At 36.6% G+C, this 24,988-nt stretch overlaps 2 protein-coding genes and 2 non-coding genes across 6 annotated transcripts; 1 reads left to right on the top strand and 3 right to left on the bottom strand.

Moving 5' to 3' along the window:
* The first annotated feature begins 4,053 nt into the window (after nucleotides 1-4,053).
* On the top strand, nucleotides 4,054-22,355 carry LOC6036071 (gelsolin, cytoplasmic). Of its 3 annotated transcripts, none has more exons than XM_001846112.2 (7): nucleotides 13,817-14,155; nucleotides 19,440-19,514; nucleotides 19,575-20,061; nucleotides 20,120-20,334; nucleotides 20,412-21,524; nucleotides 21,593-21,829; nucleotides 22,187-22,355. In XM_001846112.2, exons 1-7 carry the CDS (start codon nucleotides 14,096-14,098, stop codon nucleotides 22,238-22,240), a joined length of 2,241 nt encoding a protein of 746 aa, XP_001846164.1. In that variant the 5' UTR covers nucleotides 13,817-14,095; the 3' UTR covers nucleotides 22,241-22,355. The 3 variants fall into 3 exon arrangements, with proteins under 3 accessions (XP_038108768.1, XP_001846164.1, XP_038108767.1); XM_038252839.1 differs by having other exon boundaries at nucleotides 20,409-21,524; XM_038252840.1 differs by lacking the exons at nucleotides 13,817-14,155; nucleotides 19,440-19,514; nucleotides 19,575-20,061; nucleotides 20,120-20,334 and adding exons at nucleotides 4,054-4,205; nucleotides 6,575-6,807; nucleotides 6,869-7,786 and having other exon boundaries at nucleotides 20,619-21,524; nucleotides 22,187-22,288.
* On the bottom strand, nucleotides 7,944-8,015 carry Trnap-cgg. The gene has a single exon. It is a non-coding gene; the product is annotated as a tRNA-Pro (tRNA).
* On the bottom strand, nucleotides 8,598-8,669 carry Trnap-cgg. The gene has a single exon. It is a non-coding gene; the product is annotated as a tRNA-Pro (tRNA).
* Nucleotides 22,356-23,352: 997 nt separating the features above from the next.
* Nucleotides 23,353-24,278, bottom strand: LOC6036072. Its single transcript, XM_001846113.2, has 2 exons — nucleotides 24,018-24,278; nucleotides 23,353-23,924 (listed from the first exon to the last, which is right to left on the bottom strand). Exons 1-2 carry the CDS (start codon nucleotides 24,232-24,234, stop codon nucleotides 23,527-23,529), a joined length of 615 nt encoding a protein of 204 aa, XP_001846165.2. The 5' UTR covers nucleotides 24,235-24,278; the 3' UTR covers nucleotides 23,353-23,526.
* Between the last annotated feature and the right edge of the window lie 710 nt (nucleotides 24,279-24,988).

The following is a 24,988-nucleotide window of genomic DNA, read 5'->3' as shown; positions in this document are numbered from 1 at the left end:
TACAGAAACCGTATGTGAATATGAGCAGTTCTCTACGGAATCGGTATTTTTTCTTTAATTTTAATTTTTGTATTTTTTATTCCAGCTGAAACTTTTTCGGAGCCATCGGTATGCCCAGAGAAGCCATTTTGCAGCATTAGTTTGTCCATATAATTTTCCTTGAAAATTTGGCACCTGTCCATACAAAAATTATATGTGAAAATTCAAAAATCTGTATCTTTGAAGGAATTTTTTGATCGATTTGGTGTCTTCGGCAAAGTTGTAGGTATGGTTATGGACTACACTGAAAAAAAATGATACACGATAAAAAAAGTTAGGTGATTTTTAATTTCACTTTTTGTTACTAAAACTTGATTAGCAAAAAGAACTATTTTTAATTTTTTTTAATTTTTGATATGTTTTAGAGGACATCAAATGCCAATCTTTCAAAAATTTCCAGAATGGGCAAAAAATATTTGAACGACTTATGATTTTTTGAATCAATACAGATATTTTCAAAAAATCGAAATATTGGTCGCAACAATTTTTCAACTTCAGTTTCCGATGTGAAATTGAATTTGCAATCAAAAAGAACTTTAGTGAATTTTTGATATAGTGCACCGTTTTCATGTTATACCCATTTTAAGGTAACTTTTTTTGAAAAAAGTCGAAGTTTTTAATTTTTTTAAATTAGCGCCCTTGTTTGCCCACCTTTGAAAAAAATATTTTTGAAAAACTGAGAAAATTCTCAATATTTTGCATTATTAATCTTTGTTGAAACGACCCTTAGTTGTTGAGATTTTTTCCGGTTTTTTCGAAAAAAATATTTTCAAAAATTTAAAATCAAGACTAACATTTCAAAAGTGAGTAATATTGAATGTTTGGCCAGTTTGAAATGTTAGTCTTAATTTTAAATTTTTGAAAGTATTTTTTTCGAAAAGATCGGAAAATTTCACGAATGTTTCATATTTTAACATTGAAAATCGTACGATTAGTTGCTGAGATATTGACATTAGAAAACGGTGGGTTGTTTGGGTGAGACTTAGAAAACATCAATTTTCCTGTTTTTTAACCTATGTAACTGGCTATAACTTGAAAACGGTGCACTTTATCAAAATTTCACTAATGTACTTTTTGATTGCAAATTTGATTTTAGATCGAAAAACGAGGTTGAAAAATTTTTGCGACCAACATTTCGATTTTTTGAAAAAATCTGTATTGATTCAAAAAATCATAACTCTGTCAAAGATTTTTTGTCCATTCTGGAAATTTCTGAAAAGTTGGCATTTGATGTCCTCTAGAACATATAAAAAAAATTAAAAATAGTTCTTTTTGCAAATCAAGTTTTAGAGACAAAAAGTGAAATTAAAAATCATCATTTTTTTTACCGTGTATCATTTTTTTTTCAGTGTAGTCCATATCCATACCTACAACTTTGCCGAAGACACCAATTCGATCAAAAAATTCCTTCAAAAGATACAGATTTTTGAATTTTCACATATCATTTTTGTATGGAAAGCTGCCAAATTTGTATGGAAAATTATATGAACGAACTAATGATGCAAAATGGCTTCTTTGGGCAAACCGAAGGCACCACAAAAATTTCAGCCGGATTAAAAAATACAAAAAAGATCGAATGACCGAAATCTCAGAGAATTGCTCAATAATATGAAAATGATTTTTTCTCGAAATCAGCCTAAATGTGGTAATAACCCGCAAATTTATCTTATATTTCTAAAATATAAATTTTTTATATGCTTATTATTAAAAGTCAACGAAAAATCGAAAAAAAAATTTAGAGTTTTGAGCAAAATACGAATATTTCTAAAAATTCTATTATTACTGGATGTATGACAAATTACCGATAAACCACATTTTAAAAAATAAAGTATTTTTTTCAAAAATACATAGTATTGCATTATATCAAATATGATTGATACCTATACCGCAAAAACAATAAAAATTAAAATTTTTGAGTATTTTGATGATTTTTAGAGATATTTTTTTGGAAAAGATATTATGTTTAGATTATTATGGACCTGGATTTTAAAAATTTATAGGAGCTTAAAAATCATTAGTTTTAATTTAATAAAAAAAAACCCCCGTGACTGTTATGATATTTATCTAGTTTTGATTGCAAATACAGTCTTGAATTTATTGATACACCTATATAAAGTTTAAAAAAATGTATTTTGAAAATAAAGGAAAAACACATATTTTAACGATTTTTTTATCCGATATCATCCCGGTTCCAAAACACTATAAGTTTTTTTTTTATTTTTGGATGATTTTTCATTGAGTTAAAACCAATATCTCCCATGTAGCCCAAAGATCATAAGCTCTGTGTTTCAGCTATATCAGGCTGTACATCGGAAATTCACAAATTGCCCCCAGATTTGAAATGTATTTTCGTGCACTTCTAATCATATTTGGGAGCTGAAGATTTAAATTTATGTTATAATCCTGTATAAACCTGTACGATCGAATATAAAACATTAAGATACATTGAATAACGTTTAGTTTAGCAATATTTTAATCAAATAGCACATTTCATAAAACTTCGGGCCAACATTAAACATTTACGCCACATTTTAGAAATATCGTTATTTTTATGAATTTATTGACATTCAAATTGACAGTAGCATGACTGTTACAATGAAGTTATCATTTTGTGAAACTTTTACAAAACTAGGCTTAGAAATGGGAATTTGACCGTTTGAATGTTGTTTAAAAAATATGTGAACTAAAAAAAATAAAGAATTACAAAAATAAAAAATATCCCATTTCAAGCTAAATTTTCATAGAAATTAAGCAAAAAGTATATCAAAATCGTTTAAATATTAGTACAGTTCATTACAGTTCAAAATTATCATTTTTCAGGCACAAGAGTGCCTTATTTGTTCAAAAATGCAAAAAAAACGCTATACATTGTATTCTTTATAGTTTACAGTCGACTCTACAAGTGATTTAAAGTAATACTTTTAACGTTCCAATCTATGTGTTAAGGCAAATGATTCCAATTTATGGTTAAAAAAAAAGCAACAAGGGGAAAATTAAAATCTTCAAAATAAATTTACCGTAACTGAATTTAGTGACGACATTACTGTCTTTTTAATTATTTTTTTAAACTTAATTCTTACATTTTTTGCCATTAATTTATATATACATCTACACATCTAGAATCCATCACAAATTAATTCAGGATTAATCCAAGAAACATTTTATATCACACGATATTACAATAAAAAGTCTAATGCATTTTAACAAAAATGGTTGCATAAAGTACATCATAATCTGTAGTTTTCAACCTTTCATTCTTTTCAAACCTTTGAAATTAATTTTTGGTTGAGTCGTAGAGGAATCATGTACCATTAAATTTTAAACAGATACTTTCAGGACAGATTAACATTGCAATGTGTGATGACGAATCAGTTTGCATCAAAAACCTTCATTCTGTACGTCCCAAAACCACAACAAGCTGCAATGGTCCATTCCGGGAAATTAAAACATCCATTCACGAGTCAATAACAAGAAAAAAACATCAACAACCCAGCCATCCAAGGCAGAACGTTATTGAATGAACCACATCAGCTTGCTACACGTCAATGGCTTTCCGATTTCCTAGAAGTCTAGAACCAATCCCAAGCAGACTATCACTAATTACGGATGCACGTAAAATTTCGCCATTTATAACAAGCGATTACTTTTTAATTCCTGGAAAATGGCAACATTGATCCAATCAAAACCAGGTCATAAAAGTAGTTGATCTTTGATGTTTTTATCACTACTGGTTGACCGATTGTCAACAAAGGCTTGTTAAAATTATTCTAGTGACCTACCCTATTCTACAACACTGCTCTACTCGTCATCATAGGTTATCAATCATTCATACATCTTTCATCGCACCGACCTAACCGGAGCAACATCCAGAAACTAACTCATCTCAACGCTATAGCTACAGTACAGCATTCTTAAGCAGTCAATCTAAATGTATTCCAGATCATCGCAGCTAGACTGAGTTGCACACTGAATAAAGGCTTGAAGATCGCGTATACGAACATCGACGAACAGATCACCGTGGGTATTTCTCGATGTGTTTGTTTTCAAAACACGACCCGAACACTAATTGCTATAAATTGACTCCGCTGGACGTCAGTCTGGACGGAGCAGTCGATCGAAGCGGTTGTACGAGGAAGAAGTGTGACAAGACAACCTTAGAACTAACGGTAAGTTAAGTGAGACTAGACTGAAAAACTAAGAAAGGTGTGATTTTGAAGCATGACTGGATAATTTTATAAAAATGCTTTATGGAATCACAAAATTTAAGTAGTGAAGTTGTAATGCTCCAAGAAGAAGTGAAAAAACCTTGAAACTGCTTCGGGCGCGTTGTTGTGATTGCGTTATGGATGACCGGTTGATGTCACGCTAGCCCCCGGGGTGAGGGTCACCTCGTAACACGGCGTATACGTAGCCTCTCGCTGAAGTAAAAACATTGATAAGTGGAAGACTTTATTCAGTGGGAGAAGTGGCAAAAGTGAGCTTTTTGAAATACAGTGGACGTGAATTAAATTTAAAAAAATCTTTGTGAATGAAACATTATTCCTTATGCATTTCAAACAAATTTAAAAGATAGTTTTGATCAAAAGTGTTCAACAATACAAGAAAAAATGCTTTAAATTATAGTTTATCAAGTTTTGTCCTGAATTAAAAATCGTCTAAAAAACACTTTTTAAACAATATTATAACATAATTTCATTATTATCTGTCCACTGTTTTAAAATTCATTTTTTTGTGTGCCAAGCAATAAACTTTGAAAAAACATCAAAAAGTGATATTTTTCTATCAACTTTGAGGTTGAATGATTCACTTTAACCCATCTTTACCTTAACCTCGAAATTATTTATTGCATTCGAATAAAAACTCGAAATAAATAAAGAACAAACAATCAAATTTTAAATGCAGCAAATTTGACTTCAAAACTGACTATAATTTTGAGTGTTTTATTCAGAAGCTAACTCGATTCAGCTAAACGAAAAACGAAACTATTGGCACTACGCCCCCCGGGGCATGGCCTTCCTCTAACGTGGGATTTCTGCTCCAGCGCCTCTGACGAGACAGGAGAAACCGGGACCGACGTTTTACTTCACCATCCGATAGAAGCTCAGTGGATAAGGCGGGAATCGAACCCGCGTCTCATAGCATCATCGGGATCGGCAGCCGAAGCCGCTACCCCACCGCCACGAGACCCAGCTATTCCTTTTCAATTTAAATCATTCTTTTTTCTTTTTGTGGCTGTATTTCAGCAACTAGGGGTCCAATGTTAAAAGTTTTTTAGACAAACTTTCTAAAATATTTTCAGACTTAAGTAGACCAAAAAAATGAAAAATTTCTGAACATTCACAAAAATCTAATTTAAAGTGGATTATACTCGAAAATTTAGCACTTTTTCAAAAAGTCCGTAAAGTACTTATTAAGTTCGAATCTTTTTTTTCGATCGTTTTTTCAAAGTTTGAGTACATGATTTATTAAAAAAATACAGTACAAGCATACATTTTTTTGCCCTTGAACAACAGTTATCAGTTTTGATCCCTTCTTAACCCTTTACTGCCCAAGGTTTTTTTTTTAATTTTTGTACCCGTGCTCAGCAGGTCATTTTGAGCATTTTTTTATTCTACGAAAAACTTTAATGTTTTTCTTGTTTCATTTTTAGTATTTTTTTCAATTTTTTGTTTGTTTTTCACATATTTTACTATAGAATGATACCATTATCATATAAATTTTAAGTGTAAAACACAGCCAAATTTACCCTAGAAAAAAATATTTTTTTTAAACATTGGCAAAGTCACATAAAAAAATACTTAAATTTTAAGAGTTCAACTCTACAGTTCTTTTAAAAGATCAAAAAATAGTTAAGAAATGGATTTTTGGTGATTTTTTTAGATCGAAGCCTGCGGGGGTTGGATTGTAGTGCGTTAAATATCAAAAAAATAATTTTCAAAAATAATGTGCACAAATCGATCTTTCTGTTTAAATTCAAAATTAAAAAAGTACTTAATTGTACTTACAACTTTGCCTAAGACACCATCAAAAATCAGATAATCGGATTTTTACCGGAATTATTGTTCACGCGGGTTCAGTAAGAGTCTCGCGTGGATAAATATCGTCAGAATTTGTTTTTCTATGATACAATACTGATTTGACCCATGTTCCAGAACCCAGATTAAGATTGGCCTAGATATCAAACTTCATGACTGACCGGAGCAGCCTACTGTTGGTGATCAACGATGGCTGCGATTAAGATTACTTTAAATCAACGATCAACGAAATCGATGATATAAACGCCGTTGATTTCGACGATTAACAGCACTGGTCGAAACAATATAATCCAAAAAGAAATTTGAAATTTAACAAAAATCACTTTAACATTAGAAGTGAAGTGTTTCGTAGAACAGAAGTGGTTCAAAATGCTTTGCCAATCACGGAAAAAGAATTAGAAAAAGATAATTGATATGTAGAGGGTTAATTATTAATATTTAAATTCTAATTTAAATTTGATTTTTTGCCAAAAAAAATAACACAATTTTTCATTCCCCAGTAACAATGCAACCCCGCGTCATTCACCTCGCGGTGACGGTCGCCCTCATCGGTGCCACCCTCGCCGCCACCGTCCCGAGCGGATCTGGCCGCAAGCTGAACATTCCGGCGTTCAACAACGCCGGCAAGACCAAGGGGCTGGAAATTTGGCGCGTGGAAAACTTCAACCCGGTGGCGGTCCCGAAGGCCGAGTACGGCAAGTTCTACACCGGCGATTCGTACATCATTCTGAACGTGAGTTGGTTGAGCTGGGTTGGGTTGTTGATTTGACTAATTTTTTTGTTGGGTTTTGCAGACGAACATCGACAAGAACAACAAGAAGTCTCACGATGCCCACTTTTGGCTGGGCCTGAAGACGACCCAGGACGAGGCTGGATCGGCGGCCATCTTGACCGTGCAGTTGGACGACCTGCTGGACGGAGTTCCGGTGCAGCACCGTGAAGTTGAGGGATCCGAATCGGACCTGTTCCTGGGCTACTTCAAGGGAGGTGTCCGCTACTTGGAGGGTGGAGTAGCTTCCGGATTTAAGCACGTTGAGACGAACGGCGCCATGCCGAGGCGTCTGTTCCACGTCAAGGGATCGAAGAACATCCGGGTCCGTCAGGTTGAACTGGCCGTTTCGGCCATGAATAAGGGCGACTGCTTCATCCTGGACAACGATCGCAACATCTACGTGTGGGTTGGACCCAAGGCCAACCGCATCGAGAAGTTGAAGGCCATCAACGTTGCGAACGATATCCGCGATCAGGACCACAATGGTCGCTCAAAGGTTCATACCGTGGACGAGTTCTCCACCCTGACCGATCAGGAGGACTTCTTCAAGCTGCTCGGATCGGGCGCCCCGAACCTGGTTCCGGAACAGTCTGCCGCGAAGGAGGATGCCGCCTTCGAGAAGGCTGATGCCGCTCGGGTTGCGCTGTACAAGGTCACCGACTCCAAGGGTGGCAAGCTGGTAGTCGAGCAGATCACCCAGAAGCCGTTGAAGCAAGAAATGCTCAAGAACGAGGACTGCTTCATCCTGGACACCGGATCCGGTCTGTACGCGTGGATCGGCAAGAGCGCCAGCCAGCAGGAAAAGACCCAGGCCTTTGCCAAGGCACAGGAATTCATCAAGTCCAAGAAGTACCCCGCGTGGACCCCCGTAGAGCGGATCGTCCAGAACGCCGAGTCGGCACCGTTCAAGCACTTCTTCCAGACTTGGCGTGACGGAGGTGCCACCGGATCGAGACTGGTCTAGAGATTCGAGTATGACTCTTTTTCAATACTCAGTGATGCACGGTTGTGTTAACCCTCCCTATAAACCTGAATAAAGTAACCCAAAAGTACAAACAGAGTGTGTTTTTGATTCTTTAAAAAAGCTGACATCAGCTGGGCTCAACCGGGATTTGAACCCGGGACCTCTCGCACCCGAAGCGAAAATCATACCCCTAGACCATTGAGCCACTTATTTTATATGAACTTGACTCACGATAACATAAAAATTGTAAACATGAGTTTCCAACACTGCAGTTGACAGTTACTCACCCTTAACAATAACCACATTGTTGCTAAGTGTAGTATGATCTAGTAGGCATTGGACCTGATCTGGCAAGACACTACACATAGAACGCATAAACAAGGCAATTAAGCGAATAACAAAATAGTCCGTCAGACGCGGACGTATACGGAGAAGTGTGCGCCTGACATCGATCATTGCACATAGCAACCCCTTTAAATTATTCGACTGACAGAGCATGGAAAAATCAGACTGGCGCAAAGTTTTGCATCTGCGTCCACGTCTGACGAAAAAAAAATCTTGTTCTTACCTTGCTTCCTTCCTTTCCTATCCAAAGGTAAGAAAGTAATACATACTCGCTAATTGCAGGGCTGTTAATTACCGTGATTATTTAAAAGGTTCATAAATTTTACGGTGAAATTGAAATGGAATTGGTAAATTTACCAAAACGACAGCTAAATAAGCTTCTAGAGTGACTTGAAGAAACTAACCAGCTAATATTAGATAAGCCGAAAAAAAATCTACCGCTGGGCTCAACCGGGATTTGAACCCGGGACCTCTCGCACCCGAAGCGAAAATCATACCCCTAGACCATTGAGCCAGTTGAAATTGACCAGAAAATCTAGTAAAGTAATCCTTAACTCAAATGTTCAAGCATCCGCTGACTTCCTCATTTCACAATTGTTGCCTCCGCTTTCGAACAGAATTGCTTCTAATTGTTCGACTTATCAACATTTGCGCCAGTATCGCGTCGCGTCATACAGGTCAATTATCAACAAACCACCATCGCGGTCTGTCTCGCTCTGGTAGCCGTGGTACAGTCATCAAAGTTGTGGAGATCGCCTCATTTACACCATTATGGTAGAAATATAATATGCGAAAAAAACAATGTACTACAAATGTGAGTCACTTTCTGAATGTCAAAACTTTGCCTTCTCGTAATGATACCGCCAGGTCGTCATCTGGGAGGCACCACTGAACGTCTAGGTCTTGGTTTAGATAAGCGCTCCACGTTCATTACAACAATTGAAACCCGCGAGATACGCGGGAGGTGTAGATGTAAGTAGTTCAAGTTGTGGTTGGGCGAGTTACTAAAAGGTAAATAGGTTGCGTCATCAACCAGTTGGGTTGTGAATAGTTATGAATAGTTCTTTTTAACAACAGCAAAAAACAGCTGGTTCTTATCAGAAATTAAGTTTCAGATAATAATGTTAGTCATGGGTTTATATGCTTAATCGCGAGTTTGAAATGAAACATATTTGGTTGGCTTTTTTTCGTCTGATAAGTGAATTTTATTTTAATTCAAATGATTTGTTTGTTATTTAAATTATATGACATAAAGGAAAGTGATAGACCATCATTGATAAACCATAATAACTGAAAATAATCGGATTTTTCTGTAAATTCTGGAGGCTAGTTTTAACTCCAATTTGTATACAAAAATGTTTATGCCACTAAAAAATATAACAAATCAAATAATTATTTACAATTTAAGAATATTTCTTGTACATCACAAGGCTAAGATAAAGCTCAATCCCCAAAATACAGTTTATGCATATTTTTTTCGAATTTCAGACTTTTTCCAGACTGTTCTTTATAGTTCCAGAAAAGGGTGATTGGACAAATACTGATAATCTTACATAATTTTATTTTTTTTTTTTTTTCAAAATTATGAAGCTTTTTGATGCAAATCAATTGCTTTTGCCTTTCTTACTAAAGAAAGGTATAGGTTTTACTTTATGGTTGAACATCATTTCCATCTTCGTAAGAAGACGATTCATATTTTAAAAGGATGTAATATTGAATATTTGGCCCTTATAAAATGTTATTCTTGATTTAAAAATTTTGAAAATATTGTTTTCGAAAAGATCGAAAAAAATTCATGAATCTTTCAAATTTTAACATTGTTAATCGGACCATTAGTTGCTGAGATATCGACGTTAGAAAATGGTGGGTTGTTTGGCTGAGACTTGGAAAACATCAATTTTCATGTTATTAAACCTTTGCATGGCAACATCTCAGCAACTAAGGGTCGTATCAACAAAGTTTGAAATAGCAAAATATAGAGAATTTTCTCAGCTTTTTTTTCAAAAGTGGGCAAACATGTGCACTAATAAAAAAATGAAAAACTGCGGCTATTTTTCAAAAAGTTACCTTAAAATGGCCTTAATTTTAAAACGGTGCCTCTTACCAAAATTTCACTTGAGTACTTTTTGATTGCAAATTAAATTTTACATAAAAAAATAAAGTTGAAAAGTTTTTGTGATCAATATTTCAATTTTTTGAAAAAATCAGTATTGATTGAAAAATTCATAACTCGGTCAAAGATTTTTTGCACTACCTGGAAATTTCTGAAAAGCTGACATTTGATGTCCTCTAGAACAAATCAAAAAATAAAAAAAAATAAAAATAGTTTTTTTTTGCAAATCAAGTTTTAGTGACAAAAAGTTAAATAAAAAATCACAATTTTTTTTAACATGTATCATTTTTTTTCAGTGAAGTCCATATTCATACCTACAACTTTGCCAAAGACACCAAATCGATCAAAAAATCCTTCAAAAGATAAAGATTTTTGAACTTCCATACATCGTTTTTGTATGGACAGCTGCCAAATTTGTATGGAAAATTATATGGACAAACAAATGATACAAAATGGCTTCTTTGGGCATACCAAAGGCACCAAAAAAGTTTCAGCCGGATTAAAAAATACAAAAATTAAAATTCTTAAAAAAGACCGATTTCGTAGAGAACTGCTCAAAGGCTAGTTGTAAGTTTACTCTTACTTTAATGTTTTGATGAACTTAGTCAAACATAAACTGAAATCTCTTGATTAATACAAAATATTATGAAGATCTGTCTGATTTCTACCCGTGCAAAATTATTTTTTTTAAGTTAAAATGTATTACATAATTAAAAGTTTAACCGCCTTGAAATTATCAAATGCTTCAAAAATTTAACAGAATTAATGTAAAAATAGTACAAAAATCTGAATTTTTTTTATTCAATAAATTTGGTTGATTTTTTCCAACTATTCCCAACACTTTGACCTACAATCTCAAATTCACGATTTTTTTCGACTTTCTCAACTTAAGTGGCCACCCTGTCATAATGGGAATTGGCCTATGTGGCTTTGTAAACTTGCAGTCTACCCTGCTCGCGTCAGTGATTTTTAACATTTGGAATGCCCAAAGTAAGTTGTTTTAACCCTTCAAATGGTAACTCTTGATTCCAAAATTTTTAAATTATGTTTATTGAAAAAAGCAGCACATTTCAGAAGATAAGTGCAGTGAATAAAACAAAAAAAAACTTTTTAAACTTTTTCTCAAATAGGTTTCTAGTAAAAAAACAGGCTTCGAATAATTATGTTTTCTACGAAACGCAAATTTCTTTAAATCTGTCTTAAAAATAAACTTTGAAATTTAAGGAATGATCTCGACACACCCTAAATGATAAAAATACGTTTGAAAAAGAAATCTACTTTGAATTATAAATGAAATAAGATCATTTCTAATGCAAAACCTTCAAAAATGATGTGCTTCCGTGTCAATTTAACATTTACTTAACACTAAACGCTATTGCAAATTTGAAAAAAAAAACTACTTTTATGGATAGACTTTTGAAACATTGTAAAACGTTTATACTGTTTTTTGCCTTCCTCGCGTTACTGAGGAAAGGCTATAAAATCACTCGAAAAATGAACTTCTCAATAAGACCTCCTAGACCCACCTTCATGTATACCTATCGACTCAGAATCAAATTCTGAGCAAATGTCTGTGTGTGTGGTGGGATGTTGATCAAAAATTTGTCACTCGATTATCTCGACATTGGCTGAACCGATTTTGTCCGTTTTGGCGTCATTCGATCCGTCTTGGGGTCCCATAAGTCGCTATTAAAAATTATGCAGTTTAGTTAAGTACTTCAAAAGTTATGCTAAAAAAACAATTTTGACTAAAGTTCGGAAGATTGTAAAAAGGGTGGTTTTTGTAAGAAAACCTGTCATGTCATACATTTTCAGAAAGGTATTTGAAAGACCTTTCCAACGCGTCCAAGACATTGAAGATCAACCCTATCAAAAGTTATAAGCACTTAAGTGTTATTTATGCACTTTTTGGAGGCCGGATCTCAGATATGTTGATGAAACCGATGTCCGGATCTCTCATGCGACATATCGTTGGATAGATAATCAAAAGACCTTTCCAACGCGTTCAAGACATTGAAGATCTGACAACCCTATCAAAAGTTATAAGCACTTAAGTGTTATTTATGCACTTTTTGGAGGCCGGATCTCAGATATGTTGATGAAACCGATGTCCGGATCTCTCATGCGACATATCGTTAGATAGATAATCAAAAGACCTTTCCAACGCGTTCAAGACATTGAAGATCTGACAACCCTATCAAAAGTTATAAGCACTTAAGTGTTATTCATGCACTTTTTGGAGGCCGGATCTCAGATATGTTGATGAAAACGTCCGGATCTCTCATTCTACATATCGTTGGATAGGTAATCAAAAGACCTTTTCAACAAGCACGAATTGGATTGGGGATCTGGCTACCCTATCATAAGGTGTAAGCATATAAGTGCCCTGCAATATGAAGACTATCCAATCTAGTGGTATGAATAATGAGTCAAATTGATAAAACACTGAAAAACATCGCCCTTTTGTGTCTATTTTGGATAGCACCCTTTAAATGTGAGGAAGGCACCAACCACCCTAGGGTGGATTAAATTACGTTTTTTTTGTAAAATTTAAAAATTTTAACAGCATCATAACATACTTCTAGCTCAAAGAACTGTATGATACTTATTTCAAACATTTAGCTTTAAATTTGAAGTTCATTGATTTTCAATCTTTTTTTATCAGGACTTTTTTTTGTGTTTAATGGCAATAAATGGAAAAAGAATTAAAAAAACCTATTTAAAAATCTTTCAAAATGAACGATATTATTCGATAGTTTCTTTGCACTGATTAAGAGTCTGAGAGGCCAGCCGTTGAACAATTTTCAGGGAAAGTCGAGATTAAAATTGGGAAAATCTGTTGATCAATAATCCACCAGTACCGGATCGAAAAGAGGTGGAAATTGATGATTTTGTTTGAAAAAATATGGAACTCGCCAAAGTTAATTTACTCTTATGTTGTTGAAATATATCACCTGGAAAAATATGGGATTCCCAGATTTATCTGGCAACCTTCAAACAAAAACAAAAAAAAATAATAATGTCATTAATTATGTCTCTTCAAAAACTGCTTTAAAATGCAGTATTTCATTAAGAAAAAAGAAATAAAAAACTATAATTTTGGAAATTTACAGAAATTAATACATTTGTATTCAGCATAGCATCATTTGTGGTCAATACCTAAAAAAGCTCAGACTCAGCTTAATTTTTTTTTCTCGTAAAGCTCAACCGACAACACTGTTGACCATGAAACTGTTATTTTGTTTCTCTCGATTCTATGGCGGCATCTTCTTTATTCGCTTGTTTGTCTCAAGTACAAAAACAACCCAAAAGAGCCGTAAATAATACTACAGAATAAATTTGTGCATAAAATTCAACGTTTTGCAATAAAACACATTGTTGCTACTAAATACTGCACTGCAAAAACATAAACCTAATAAAACAAATAAGACAACTATGCAACCAAAGCCAACCCGTGCTCATCTTCTCTCAACTCGATTTATCGCGAGCTCCCCCACACAACACACAGACCCATTCACAGAGCTCGCATTCATATATCTTCAAATGCCGGTTCGCTGCTCTCGCTCAGCTCAGTACCGAACCAGTATTCGCGAGTGAATCACGCAGCTTTTTTTTTTCGAACGGCTCGGCTCCTATCGGGGAGAAAATTTATAACTAAGCTAATATTTAGTACCGACTTGAGCTTAGTCCGGGTCGGAAGTTGCTAGTGCCAACGCGTCAAAGTGCCGGAAATAATCTGCCTTTTTAAGAATTGTGCCTATAGTTATTAGGAGTGAGACCATTTTTTGATAGTTTTAAACCAAATTTGAGTGTTTAGAAGAAAAAAAATGCACCCAGCATTCGACGATGCAGGAACCAGTGCTGGCCTTCTGGTTTGGAGAATTGAGGTGAGCTAAGAAGATTTGATCTGGAAGGAGGAAAACAGAAAATGTGAAAAAAAGTATTTAATTAGACCCGCTCTGCGAAATGTTTGGATCAGTTTAGGTTTAGTGGAAAAAGCATTTTTATTACCTCGCACCAAATTGTGCTGTAAACAGAGTGAATTGTGGAAAAATGTGTATATTTAAACGACGTTCTGTGCGGAGACAACAACACGAGATGAGGGGGGGGGGCAACGAACGTTTTCCACCGAAAATCGATTTTCAGTGGCGGCAGCGGCTTTCAAGGTTTGACCCAACATGGAAAGTCAGACGTCTGGGGGTTTGTCGCCCCAGATGTGGTATGAGGAAATAACGATAAAATGATTCACCGAAGACATGGACTACAAAATTATGCTGAAAAAAACCCAAAATGTGGTTCCCCTTGCTGAAATGCCAACCAAGGCAAAGCAGGCTAAATTTGGGGCATTTCTGAATAATAATGGGCAAAAAGATAAGCCCAGAACCAATAATGTTATCAATGGTGTTATCGTCAGCACAAATAGGACGATAATCGGGCTCAAATCGTAGTTTACGAAATTCATTGTTGAGTACCGTAATCGTTAATGTGCGCTTTGAGGGCTCATATGACATGTCGTAATTTATTATCAAAGTTTTAACTGTTACGCGAATTTGAAGCCTATGCCGTTGAAATATTCTTAATAATAATACATTACAGTTTGTAATTTACAAATTATCCTCTTGAAAAAAAGCTTTACCATAACAGCTATTTTTCAAATTTTAGGCTGTCTTTTACGTTTTGATGATATTTTGGCATTAAAAATAAAATAAATATCTTGTCTGTTTAATTTTTTTATATTACTAGAAAAGCTTGAAAATCAAAGAAGTAAAGATAAATTTTATACATGAGGTTTTCTACAACAAATTATTTTTTATCTCCATTCAAATCACTACCGCAATCTGAGTCAAATCGGGACTTGTAAATTTTGAAAATTGTGTACCGTCATCAGGGTTGACATTAGGTCTGGGAGGTGAACTTCGATCATACAAAAAATTCGAAATTTGTACGACCCAATCTCATCCCCAGACCCCATGTCAACAATGATGACGGTTGTTCCTATTCTTGTTTTAATTGAAATCAATCAAAAATATTTAAACATTGTCCAAAATAAATTACATTGTAATCTGTACCAATAAAGTAAATTTGCCCTTATTCAACCCAGATGTAGATACCACAGAAAAAATATAAAATATATAAATTTATTTGAATAACAATTTAATAAAAATATATAAAAAAACGAAAACGAAGTTGACTTTATAGCTGTCGGCCACCATTGCTAGTACCAACCGCTAGTGTCTTCCTTTTATCTACAAGGACTTCGCCGCCCTGGGCTCCTAAGTGTATGAAAGTATGGCACGGAGCGACGGCGCTGCAATACTTGAATTAAATAAAATTTTAAACTTTTTAAATCCTTTCCTATTTGTAATTAAGTATTGAATTTTTCGAATATTTGCAAGTATTATTTTTTATCAATTTCGGAAAAAAATTAGGACAAAACATTTTAAAAAAAATCTAAGGATTCAGGAATGCCCAGTTTTGGAAAATTCCAGGGAAATACCGGGATGGGCGGACTATGAAAACAACATTATTGGTTTTTAAATGCGTGATTCTAGAGAATTCACTGAGCTGCATTTTTGCATATTAATTATTTTAACTGTTTAAACAAAAAATTAATAATAGGAAAAATTCTGATGAACCTTACTGCAAACAGTTTTTTTTTTTCGCAAAAGATTTTTTGCGTTCAAATTTTGTTTGGATGCTGACACAATTTATTGCAGAAGAATTATTATTATTTTTTATGCAACTCTTTTTTATTTTTTCATAATATCACTAACCAACATCTAATATACTTAACGACGTGTTTTCTGGGCAACTTTAGAAGAAAAAAATAGTCATGGCTACACAGAAAAAAATGATGGTAATATTCATCAGATTTTGGTTAATTTTCATCAGGTTCACATTTTTATACATTTTTTATGTTATATTACTCAAAAAAGAGGTAATATTCAATATATATTTTTTTCTATGTATTTTCAAAACCATGTTATAGGAAAATTTCTAGACTTTCCAAAATTTCAAAGATTCTTGAGATATCTTTTTTTGATGATTTTTGTAATTTTCATAATTTATTTAAAACTTTTTAATAAATATTCAAGCAATTTGTTAAACAATGCGTCATTTAGTCATCAACATGTGCATAATGAGATAAGAAACGACTTTGAAAAACGGTTAAAAACGCAACCCTTTTACTTTAATTTAGTGTTAACTATAAATTTTTGAATACGTGTGATTTATTCAGAAAAAAAATCCTAAAACCATTTTGAAACATCATTTTAACAACACAGAAAAAATGATGGTAATAGTTATTCATCAGGAAATGGTGACAGATTTTGTGTCAAATTCAAGTTTTGTATGACATTCATTAGTTTTTGTTGAATTTTGATCAGGTTCACCTTTTTACACAATTTTTTAAGTAAAATTAATCAACGAATCAAAATTTCAACCATCCAAAATTAAACTTGTTTTTTTTTTTCTGTGAAGAATAAATAAAATTACATATGATTTGAGAACAAATATCACCTGTGAGTTCTGAGTCAGCGAAAACAATTGAAATTTTATCAGGTTTAAGATTGATAAGCAGTGAGTTTCCTTAAACAAACATTAAACATATGCTTAAATATCTCATCATTTTGAAAAACGTATTCCAATTGCCTTGATTTTTTTTTTTGTTCAAATAGTTTGCTGTGAATGTTTTTTTTGTAAATTTTCCTATAAGTAACTTTCAAAAGAAACTATGATTATTTTTTCCTTAAATGTTTATTCTAGCAAACACACCGTGACCTATTATGAATCAACAATGAAATTCTCAAACGGAAAATTACATTTTTTAAGTTCACAAATTACCTTTTTGTTTGCTCTATAAGTACACTAGTAAGCACATACTGTTGTACGAAATACAAATTATAAAAAATCGCAAAAAATTTAAGCATTTATTCAGTAAATTATAATATTATAATTTAACCTAACAGAAATTTGGAGGTCATTTAAGCACTGTGTTGTCAAATTTGATTATTCCTAAAAGCTTACTAGAAGTAAGTAAAAATAGAGCAGTTCTCTACGAAATCGATCTTTTTTTAAGAATTTTAATTTTTGTATTTTTTAATCCGACTGAAACTTTTTTGGTGCCTTCGGTATGCCCAAAGAAGCCATTTTGCATCATTAGTTTGTCCATATAATTTTTCATACAAATTTGGCAGCTGTCCATACAAAAACGATGTATGAAAATTCAAAAATCTGTATCTTTTGAAGGAATTTTTTTATCGATTTGGTGTCTTCGGCAAAGTTGTGGGTATGAATACACTGAAAACAATGATACACGGTAAAAAAATTTGGCGATTTTTTATCACATAAACTTGATTTGCAAAAAAAACACAATTTTTAATTTTTTTCATTTTTGATATGTTTTAGAGGACATCAAATGGCAACTTTTCAAAAGTTTCCAGATTGTGCAAAAAATCTTTGACCGAGATATGAATTTTTGAATCAAAACTGATTTTTTCAAAAAATCGAAATATTGGTCGCACACATTTTTCAACTTCATTTTTCGATGAAATTTGCAATCAAAAAGTACTTTAGTGAAAGTTTGATAAAGTACATCGTTTTCAAGTTATAGCCATTTTTAGGTAACTTTTTTGAAAATAGTGCCCATGTTTTCTCACTTTTGAAAAAATATTTTTGAAAGGCTGAGAAAATTCTCTATATTTTGCTTTTTTGAACTTTGTTGATAAGACCCTAAGTTGCTGAGATATTGCCATGCAAGTGTTTGAAAACAGGAAAATTGATGTTTCCTAAGTCTCACTCAAACAACCCACCGTTTTCTAACGTCGATATCTCAGCAACTAACTATGAAACATTCGCAACTAATATGAAACATTCCTGAAATTTTCCGATCTTTTCGAAAAAAATATTTTTAAAAATTTTGAATCAAGACTAACATTTCAAATGGGCCAAATAATCAATATTACGCCCTCTAGGGTACTTGAAGCTATTTAAATCAATTTAACCTCATGAGCCTAAAAAAATACTTGGCGATTGATCAAGGACAAGAAAGATGTTTCGTAAAATTTTGCAAAAGTATTTTTTTATATTAATTACACAATTTTATGTCTACTTGTAATTCCATTATTGGTTTCATACATTTTAAAAAGAAAATTACAACAAATTTTTATTTATCAAAAATAACAGTCAACTTGGCAATCTGAAACAGAAATCCTAATTAAAAGATAATAAAATAATCATAAACTAAATGAAATTTAAAATTCATATAAAATTTAGCTCAGTTTGAATTGTTATTTTTAAGCATTGATAATATAAAACCTAATCATATACAAGCTGGTTTCTTTCCAATTTTATGTTTTTAAGGTGAGACTTCATTGATACTGTTGACAAAAATATAACCAAAAAATAGCATTGCTGCAAATGTAATGTATGACAAAATATTTCAAATTGATCACAAACTAAGAAGGTTCACTTTAAAGCGTGACAACGACAATAAATCGATATAAAACAGAGTACAAACGACAGAAACTAAAACAACAAAATATGATACTGATAAGATAGATATGGCAATCGAGTCAGTCTTATCATATAAACGGTAAGCCTACATTTGTATGAAAGTGTTGCCAGAAAAAAAAATAAAATCTGATCTAAACTTGAAGTGCTCTTAATCAAATTTCGTCGAATATTAACAAAATTGTGGAATAGTTCAAATTATCACTTGATTTCCACATAGCCCACTAACAAAAGACATCATCAACACCCAACACATGCAGTTCTGGCCAGTTTATTACTTTTCCAAAACAGTGTCAAATTACACTTTTTAACGGGCGCGCGTCCTTGAAGCTAGAACAATCAAATTAAAAACGCAAACTAAGAATCGGTCACAGTCGGCTGACTTCAATGGCAGATCTTCCGCGTCTACCGAACGTGGAACTACCACACTTGAGTCACTAAGTCATCCATACGACGCTAGCCGACGACAGCGCTGCCAGCTCGGAACTGTTTTGCAATAAATTAGCCGCGGTGCGTGTTTTCCCAACAACCTGCTCGCCCCGCCGACCGTGCTGCTGTGAATGCAATCCAGATGTTTAGAGCAATCTACGCAGCTTGAAAAACCAACCATGTCTGGATGACTAATGTTTCTCACTCTTTTCCCGGTGGTTTCTTTTGCAGAACTTCGAACCGGTCCCGGTTCCGCCAAAGACGTACGGGAAATTCTACACCGGTGACTCGTACATAGTGTTGAATGTAAGTTTACTTGAGATTTTTTAAAATTTTGGTGAAATCGTAATTCCAGAATCTTTGCAGACCAAACAATCCAAGAGCGGTGTGCTGTCCTGGGACATTCACTTCTGGCTGGGTCTGGAGACCACCCAGGATGAGGCCGGTTCCGCAGCGATCCTCAGCGTCCAGCTAGACGATCGTCACAACGGTGCACCGATTCAGCACCGCGAGGTTCAAGATCACGAGTCGAGTCTGTTCCTGAGTTACTTCAAGGGTGGAGTCCGGTACGCCGACGGAGGCGTCAAGAGTGGCTTCAACGAGGTCGAAACCAACGCCGCCGGTGAGCGGCGCCTGTTCCAGGTCAAGGGCTCGAAAAACGTACGCGTGCGGCAGGTCCCGATTGGAATCGGTTCGATGAACAAGGGTGACTGTTATATTTTGGACGGCGGGCATGAAATCTACGTGTATGTGGGCCCAAGGGCGAAGCGCGTTGAGAAGATCAAGGCGATCGCGGCCGCGAGCCAAATTCGCGACCAGGACCATGCGGGCCGGGCCAATGTGCACATTATCGGTAAGGTTACGGGAGGGTGTGGTTATGATCGCGGGTAATAACGCTTGTTGGCTTGTAGACGAGTTCGCTAGCAACGCTGAACAACAGGAGTTCTTCACCGTGCTGGGTGAGGGATCTCCGGACGAGGTTGCGGATGAATCCGAGAGCGATGAGCAGTACGAGAAGAACGCGTGCACCACCGTTGCGCTGTATCACGTTTCGGATGCCGACGGAAGTCTCCAGATCAAGCCGGTTGGCGAGCGTCCGCTGAAGCAGAGCATGCTGGACTCGGACGTAAGTGATCGTACTAACCTGTTTGATGTTGTGTGTGCTTGATATGTAACCCTGCGCTAAATGCGATCTTTCAGCAGGATTGCTACATTTTGGACACCGGATCATCGGGGATCTACGTTTGGGTTGGAAAGGGAGCAACCGCCCAGGAACGATCACAGTCCATGATCAAGGCACAGGAGTTCATCACCAGCAAGGGTTACCCGATGCATACCCAGGTTCAAAGGGTGATCGAGAACGGTGAAACTACCGACTTCAAGCAGTACTTTGCTAGTTGGCAGGACAAGGGCATCAGCCACAGCCACCTGATCAAGGCAGCAATGGATGAGGACAGTTCAACCGATGGTGATGATCGTGAATTCGACCCGGAGATCCTGCACATGTTCAAGAAGAACGGAGGTCGTGCACTCGGATTCATGCCGGACAATGGTCAGGGAGAAGCTGAGGTTTGGCGCGTAGAGAACTTCCAACTAGTCCCGGTAGAACCACAAACCTACGGAATGTTCTTCGGCGGAGACTCGTACGTGATCAAGTACGAGTACCGTAACAAGCACGGCGGTCACGGATACATCATCTACTTCTGGCAGGGTAAGCAGTCCTCAACCGATGAGAAGGCTTCCGCGGCCATGCACGCGGTCCGCTTGGACAACGAACTCAACGGCAAAGCCGTCCAAGTTCGCGTTACCCAAGGTAACGAACCGCGTCACTTCCTGAAGATCTTCAAGGGCAAAATGATCAACTTCACCGGTGGTCACGCCTCCGGCTTCAAGAACGTGCACGACCACGACACGTACGACGTCGACGGAACGCGTCTGTTCCGCATCCGCGGAACCTGCGCCGACGATGTCCGTGCGGAGCAACTGGACCAAGTCGCCGGATCGCTCGCCTCGGACGACGTCTTCATCCTGGAAACCCCGTCCACCACCTACGTCTGGCACGGCGTTGGAGCTTCCGACCTGGAGAAAGAGATGGCCGCCAACATCGTGGGAATCATCTCGCCGGACGCGAACCTGCAGCTGATCGACGAGGGTTCCGAACCGGACGGCTTCTGGGCAGCGCTCGGCGGACAGGGAGACTACGATCGCGAGCTGGACCCGACCGGAGCGCCGTTCCTGAGCCCGCGTCTGTTCCACTGCCGGATCCTGTTCAACGGAAGACTTCGCGTCGAGGAGGTACCCCACTTCGAGCAGGATGTAAGTGTTTTCAACTCATGCAACAAATTCCATTGGCGATTAACAATCTTTCACTCAACATTGGCCAGGACCTCAACGTGGACGACGTGATGGTGCTGGACGGTGGCGACGAGATCTACTGCTGGATCGGCAACGGAGCCACCGACGAGGAGCGCGCCAAGTCGATCGACATGGCCAAACAGTACATCCGGACGGATCCGTCGGAGCGCAGCGAAGATACGGTGCCGATCGTGATCCTGAAGCAGGGTGACGAACCGCGCAGCTTCAAGCGACTGTTCCCGGCCTGGGACGACGGCCACTGGGAGGTTAGTCACCGTTTGTAGTCGAGCTGTGCGTATGCGTGCTTGCGTGCAAACAAAATGGCTCCTCAGGACGCAGCCATTTTTGTTTACTAATCTGTTTGGTTTTTTCGATTAGCTTACTAAAACAAAGACTAGCTAAACGCACCCTTTCCCTCCTCTGCTGAACAACAACCTATTGCTTCTCTGCTGTATCTACGAGTTTGTATTGTTTGAAAATTACGTTTAGCTTATTGTACTAATAAGTAGCTCTGTGTAGTGCCTTTCCTTCTTTCCTGAGCATGTTGCCTAAGTCATAAGTATAGCAAAATAAGGTGATTGATGAAATAGTGCCTAACGTCATTTGTTCACTCTTTTCCACAGTCGCAAGCATCGTACGAGAGTATCAGACAGCAAGTGTTGGACCAAAACCAGTAAGTGCTGTTAAACATATGAACAAAGTATTTAAGTGAACGCGTTGCTTCCGCACAAAAAAATAACATGAGCCAAATGTTTTTAATATGTGATGAGTGTATTCTATTAAAAATAGTGTGCAAAAAAATACATTTTGTTTTCGGATTTAAATATCACATCCTGCTGTGCAAATAGAATCAGAGTCTGACACTTTTTGCTTTTATACCTCAATACGCTAGAATACTCTTTTTCTCCTCTCAATCTAATTCCAATTCAATTCGAATTCAGATTTGCTCTTAAAAGTCGCTCCATCCTTTTGAACTTCAAGAGATAAATACTGATTTCCCAATAGTTTCGTACCATTTTTGTATGGAGAGCTGTCAAATGAGGTCCCCAGAAAGTTTGACACAATTTTAAAATTTTTAATAAAATCCAAAATAAAAAATAGGGTTTGGTGGAGAACTGCGCAAGAGAAACTTGCTTGCAAACTTCACTGTTATTTTTTTATTACTTGATTTCTTTCTGGTTTTGGCAAGCAGTCTTGTGAAAAAAAAGTTACTTAATCCACCTTTAGGTGGTTGGTGCCTTCCTCTCATTTATAGTGATTCCAACCCGCCTAAAGTGTCCACATGTTTATGGATCTCCCCTAACGTTCGCAGACAGACTTTTTGTCAAGATTATACAGACACGGCCTTTGAGTAAAATGGCATCCCTCTTCACGGCTTTTTCGTGGCGATCAGACCCGACCAGTTGAGGTTATGTGAATTCAGATTATTTTTTAAACTGCTTGTAATTTAAGATAGATATGTCAGATCTTGAAAATTCTTACTCCACCTAAAAGGTCTTCTCATACGCTTTCTAAAAATATGTAACATGTGAGGGTTTCATGAAAAAACCACCCTTTTTACCATAATTTTAATTTAATATGAAACAGTTTTTTTAACATAACTTTTTAAATACATGATAAAACTGCATGAATTTAAATAGCAACTTAGGGGACGTTAAGACGGATCCGGCCAAAATCGGTTGAGTCTGTGACGAGATATTCCAGTGACATTGATTTGGTAGGAGGCAAAACAGAATTTTTCTGCTTCATTTCAAACGTAGGTTTTTAAAGCAAATAAAAACTAAAATGATTAACTTGCATCAGATAATATTTATTTTACATATAAGAACAAGTACAACAACAACACTTTTGTAACTGTACGTAACGCTTACCTCCGTTTTCACTGCTTATCTACGCCGTGCTTTCGCAGTCGCAAAAGCTTCCGCTCCATTACTATTACTATTACCCCCTTTCGAAAGCTTCTTTACGACTCGTCGATATCGTTGTTCCAGAAGCTTACCTTTTCGTTGCTCACCAGTTTGCTTCTGATTCCCTCGCAGCGTTCGGACTTGTCCTGCATCTCCTCCGGACAGGCCAGCGTAAAGTGTCTCCACAGACAGTACGCAAACTGGAATCCCTCCTCGTTGCACTTGCCCTCCTCGGTCTCATGGTGGGCGTGCTCATCCTCGGCCTCGTCGAAACACTCCTTAATGAACCCATCCAGCAGCGGTGCCTTCCACTCGGCTACGCTAAAGTGCTCATGGATGGCCTTTTCCAGCTCGTCGTGGTGCAGATTGCCGTGCTCATCCGCCAGCTCGTGCTTCTTGGTGATGCATTCTACAAGGCAGATCAGATGTTCACGGTCCTTCAGCAGTTCCTCTTCTGTTGGAAGGAATTTAAAAAAAACTCATATGTTGCATGCAATCTTGTGCGCAACTCGCACTCTTGTTCGTTCGAACCACCAGATGGACCTACCGGACATTTCGCTGAGTCCCAGCTCTTCGGCGCACTCGTGTCGAACTTCCGCCACTTTAGCATGGTTCTCGGTGTCCTCGAAGCCGTCGTTGCAGCACCGTACGGAGGCGTCCCGCCGGAACCGGTGTCGCAGCCCGGTCGCGTTCTGGGACGTCGGTGAGGCGTTCCCGAAGCAGAAAACCGCAACAAAAACCGCTAATGCAAGGAAAGACTTCATTCTGGAACAACTGTCGGAACAATACTGAACTTGTGGCGAACTGTCCGGGTGCAGGTTATTTATAGTCACGACAGTTGGGTAGATTCCAGTGGGGAGATTAGGGTAAGTTCTTAGATGCACAGACGATTAGGGCCGGTCGTAATTGCTGGATGCGCACAATGAGACATCGGGAGAATGTCACCTGGTGTTGATCAAAGCCCGGAAGATGCAAGCCCAAATTGCTTCCGATGACGCCGACGACGACGATCGCCAAAGATACTGGCTGGAGTAGGCTTTCTACACGCAGAAAAATAAGGCATATTTGAATCAACAAAACGTTTTGTTGATTTAAAAATCAAGATTTTTGTTGAATCAACGCTAAACGTCAAAGCAACTTTTTCAAAACAACAAAAGATTTTTGTGGAATTGAGAACATCAAGGTTTGTTTCAACGCAAAATCGGCGTTGATTACATTCAACAAAAATTTTGTTGAATCAAACCTCGTTCAGGCTGATTCTACAAAATATTTTTCTGCGTGTAGTAGTGCTACGAAAGTGCACGTGCCACTGGGACGTGATTTTTAATTGTAAAAGCTTGACTGGATGCTAGTTTACTTGAAAGAAATGTTGTACTCAGTACTGTGATTTTCTGATCGATTTGGTGTCTTGGTCAAATTTGTAGGTTATGCTTAAAAGTTTTCAGGTAACGATAAAAATCGTTTTTTTATTTGACTTTTTATGATTTAAAGTTAAATTACGTAAAAAAATCATCTTAA

This window comes from Culex quinquefasciatus, chromosome 2, assembly GCF_015732765.1.
Source record: "Culex quinquefasciatus strain JHB chromosome 2, VPISU_Cqui_1.0_pri_paternal, whole genome shotgun sequence".
Taxonomy (NCBI): Eukaryota; Metazoa; Arthropoda; class Insecta; order Diptera; family Culicidae; genus Culex; species Culex quinquefasciatus.
This window is presented reverse-complemented; position numbering and strand designations above follow the sequence as displayed.

Excerpts from the sequence above, each read along its gene's own strand:
- LOC6036072 (XM_001846113.2), bottom strand. The coding sequence starts at position 24,234 with ATGAAGTCTTTCCTTGCATTAGCGGTTTTTGTTGCGGTTTTCTGCTTC. Across the intron at positions 23,925-24,017 it reads GGGACTCAGCGAAATGTCCG|AAGAGGAACTGCTGAAGGAC; the intron begins GTAGGTCCATCT and ends TCCTTCCAACAG.
- LOC6036071 (XM_038252840.1), top strand. The coding sequence starts at position 6,580 with ATGCAACCCCGCGTCATTCACCTCGCGGTGACGGTCGCCCTCATCGGT. Across the intron at positions 6,808-6,868 it reads ATTCGTACATCATTCTGAAC|ACGAACATCGACAAGAACAA; the intron begins GTGAGTTGGTTG and ends TGGGTTTTGCAG. Across the intron at positions 7,787-20,618 it reads AGACTTGGCGTGACGGAGGT|GGCATCAGCCACAGCCACCT; the intron begins GCCACCGGATCG and ends TGGCAGGACAAG.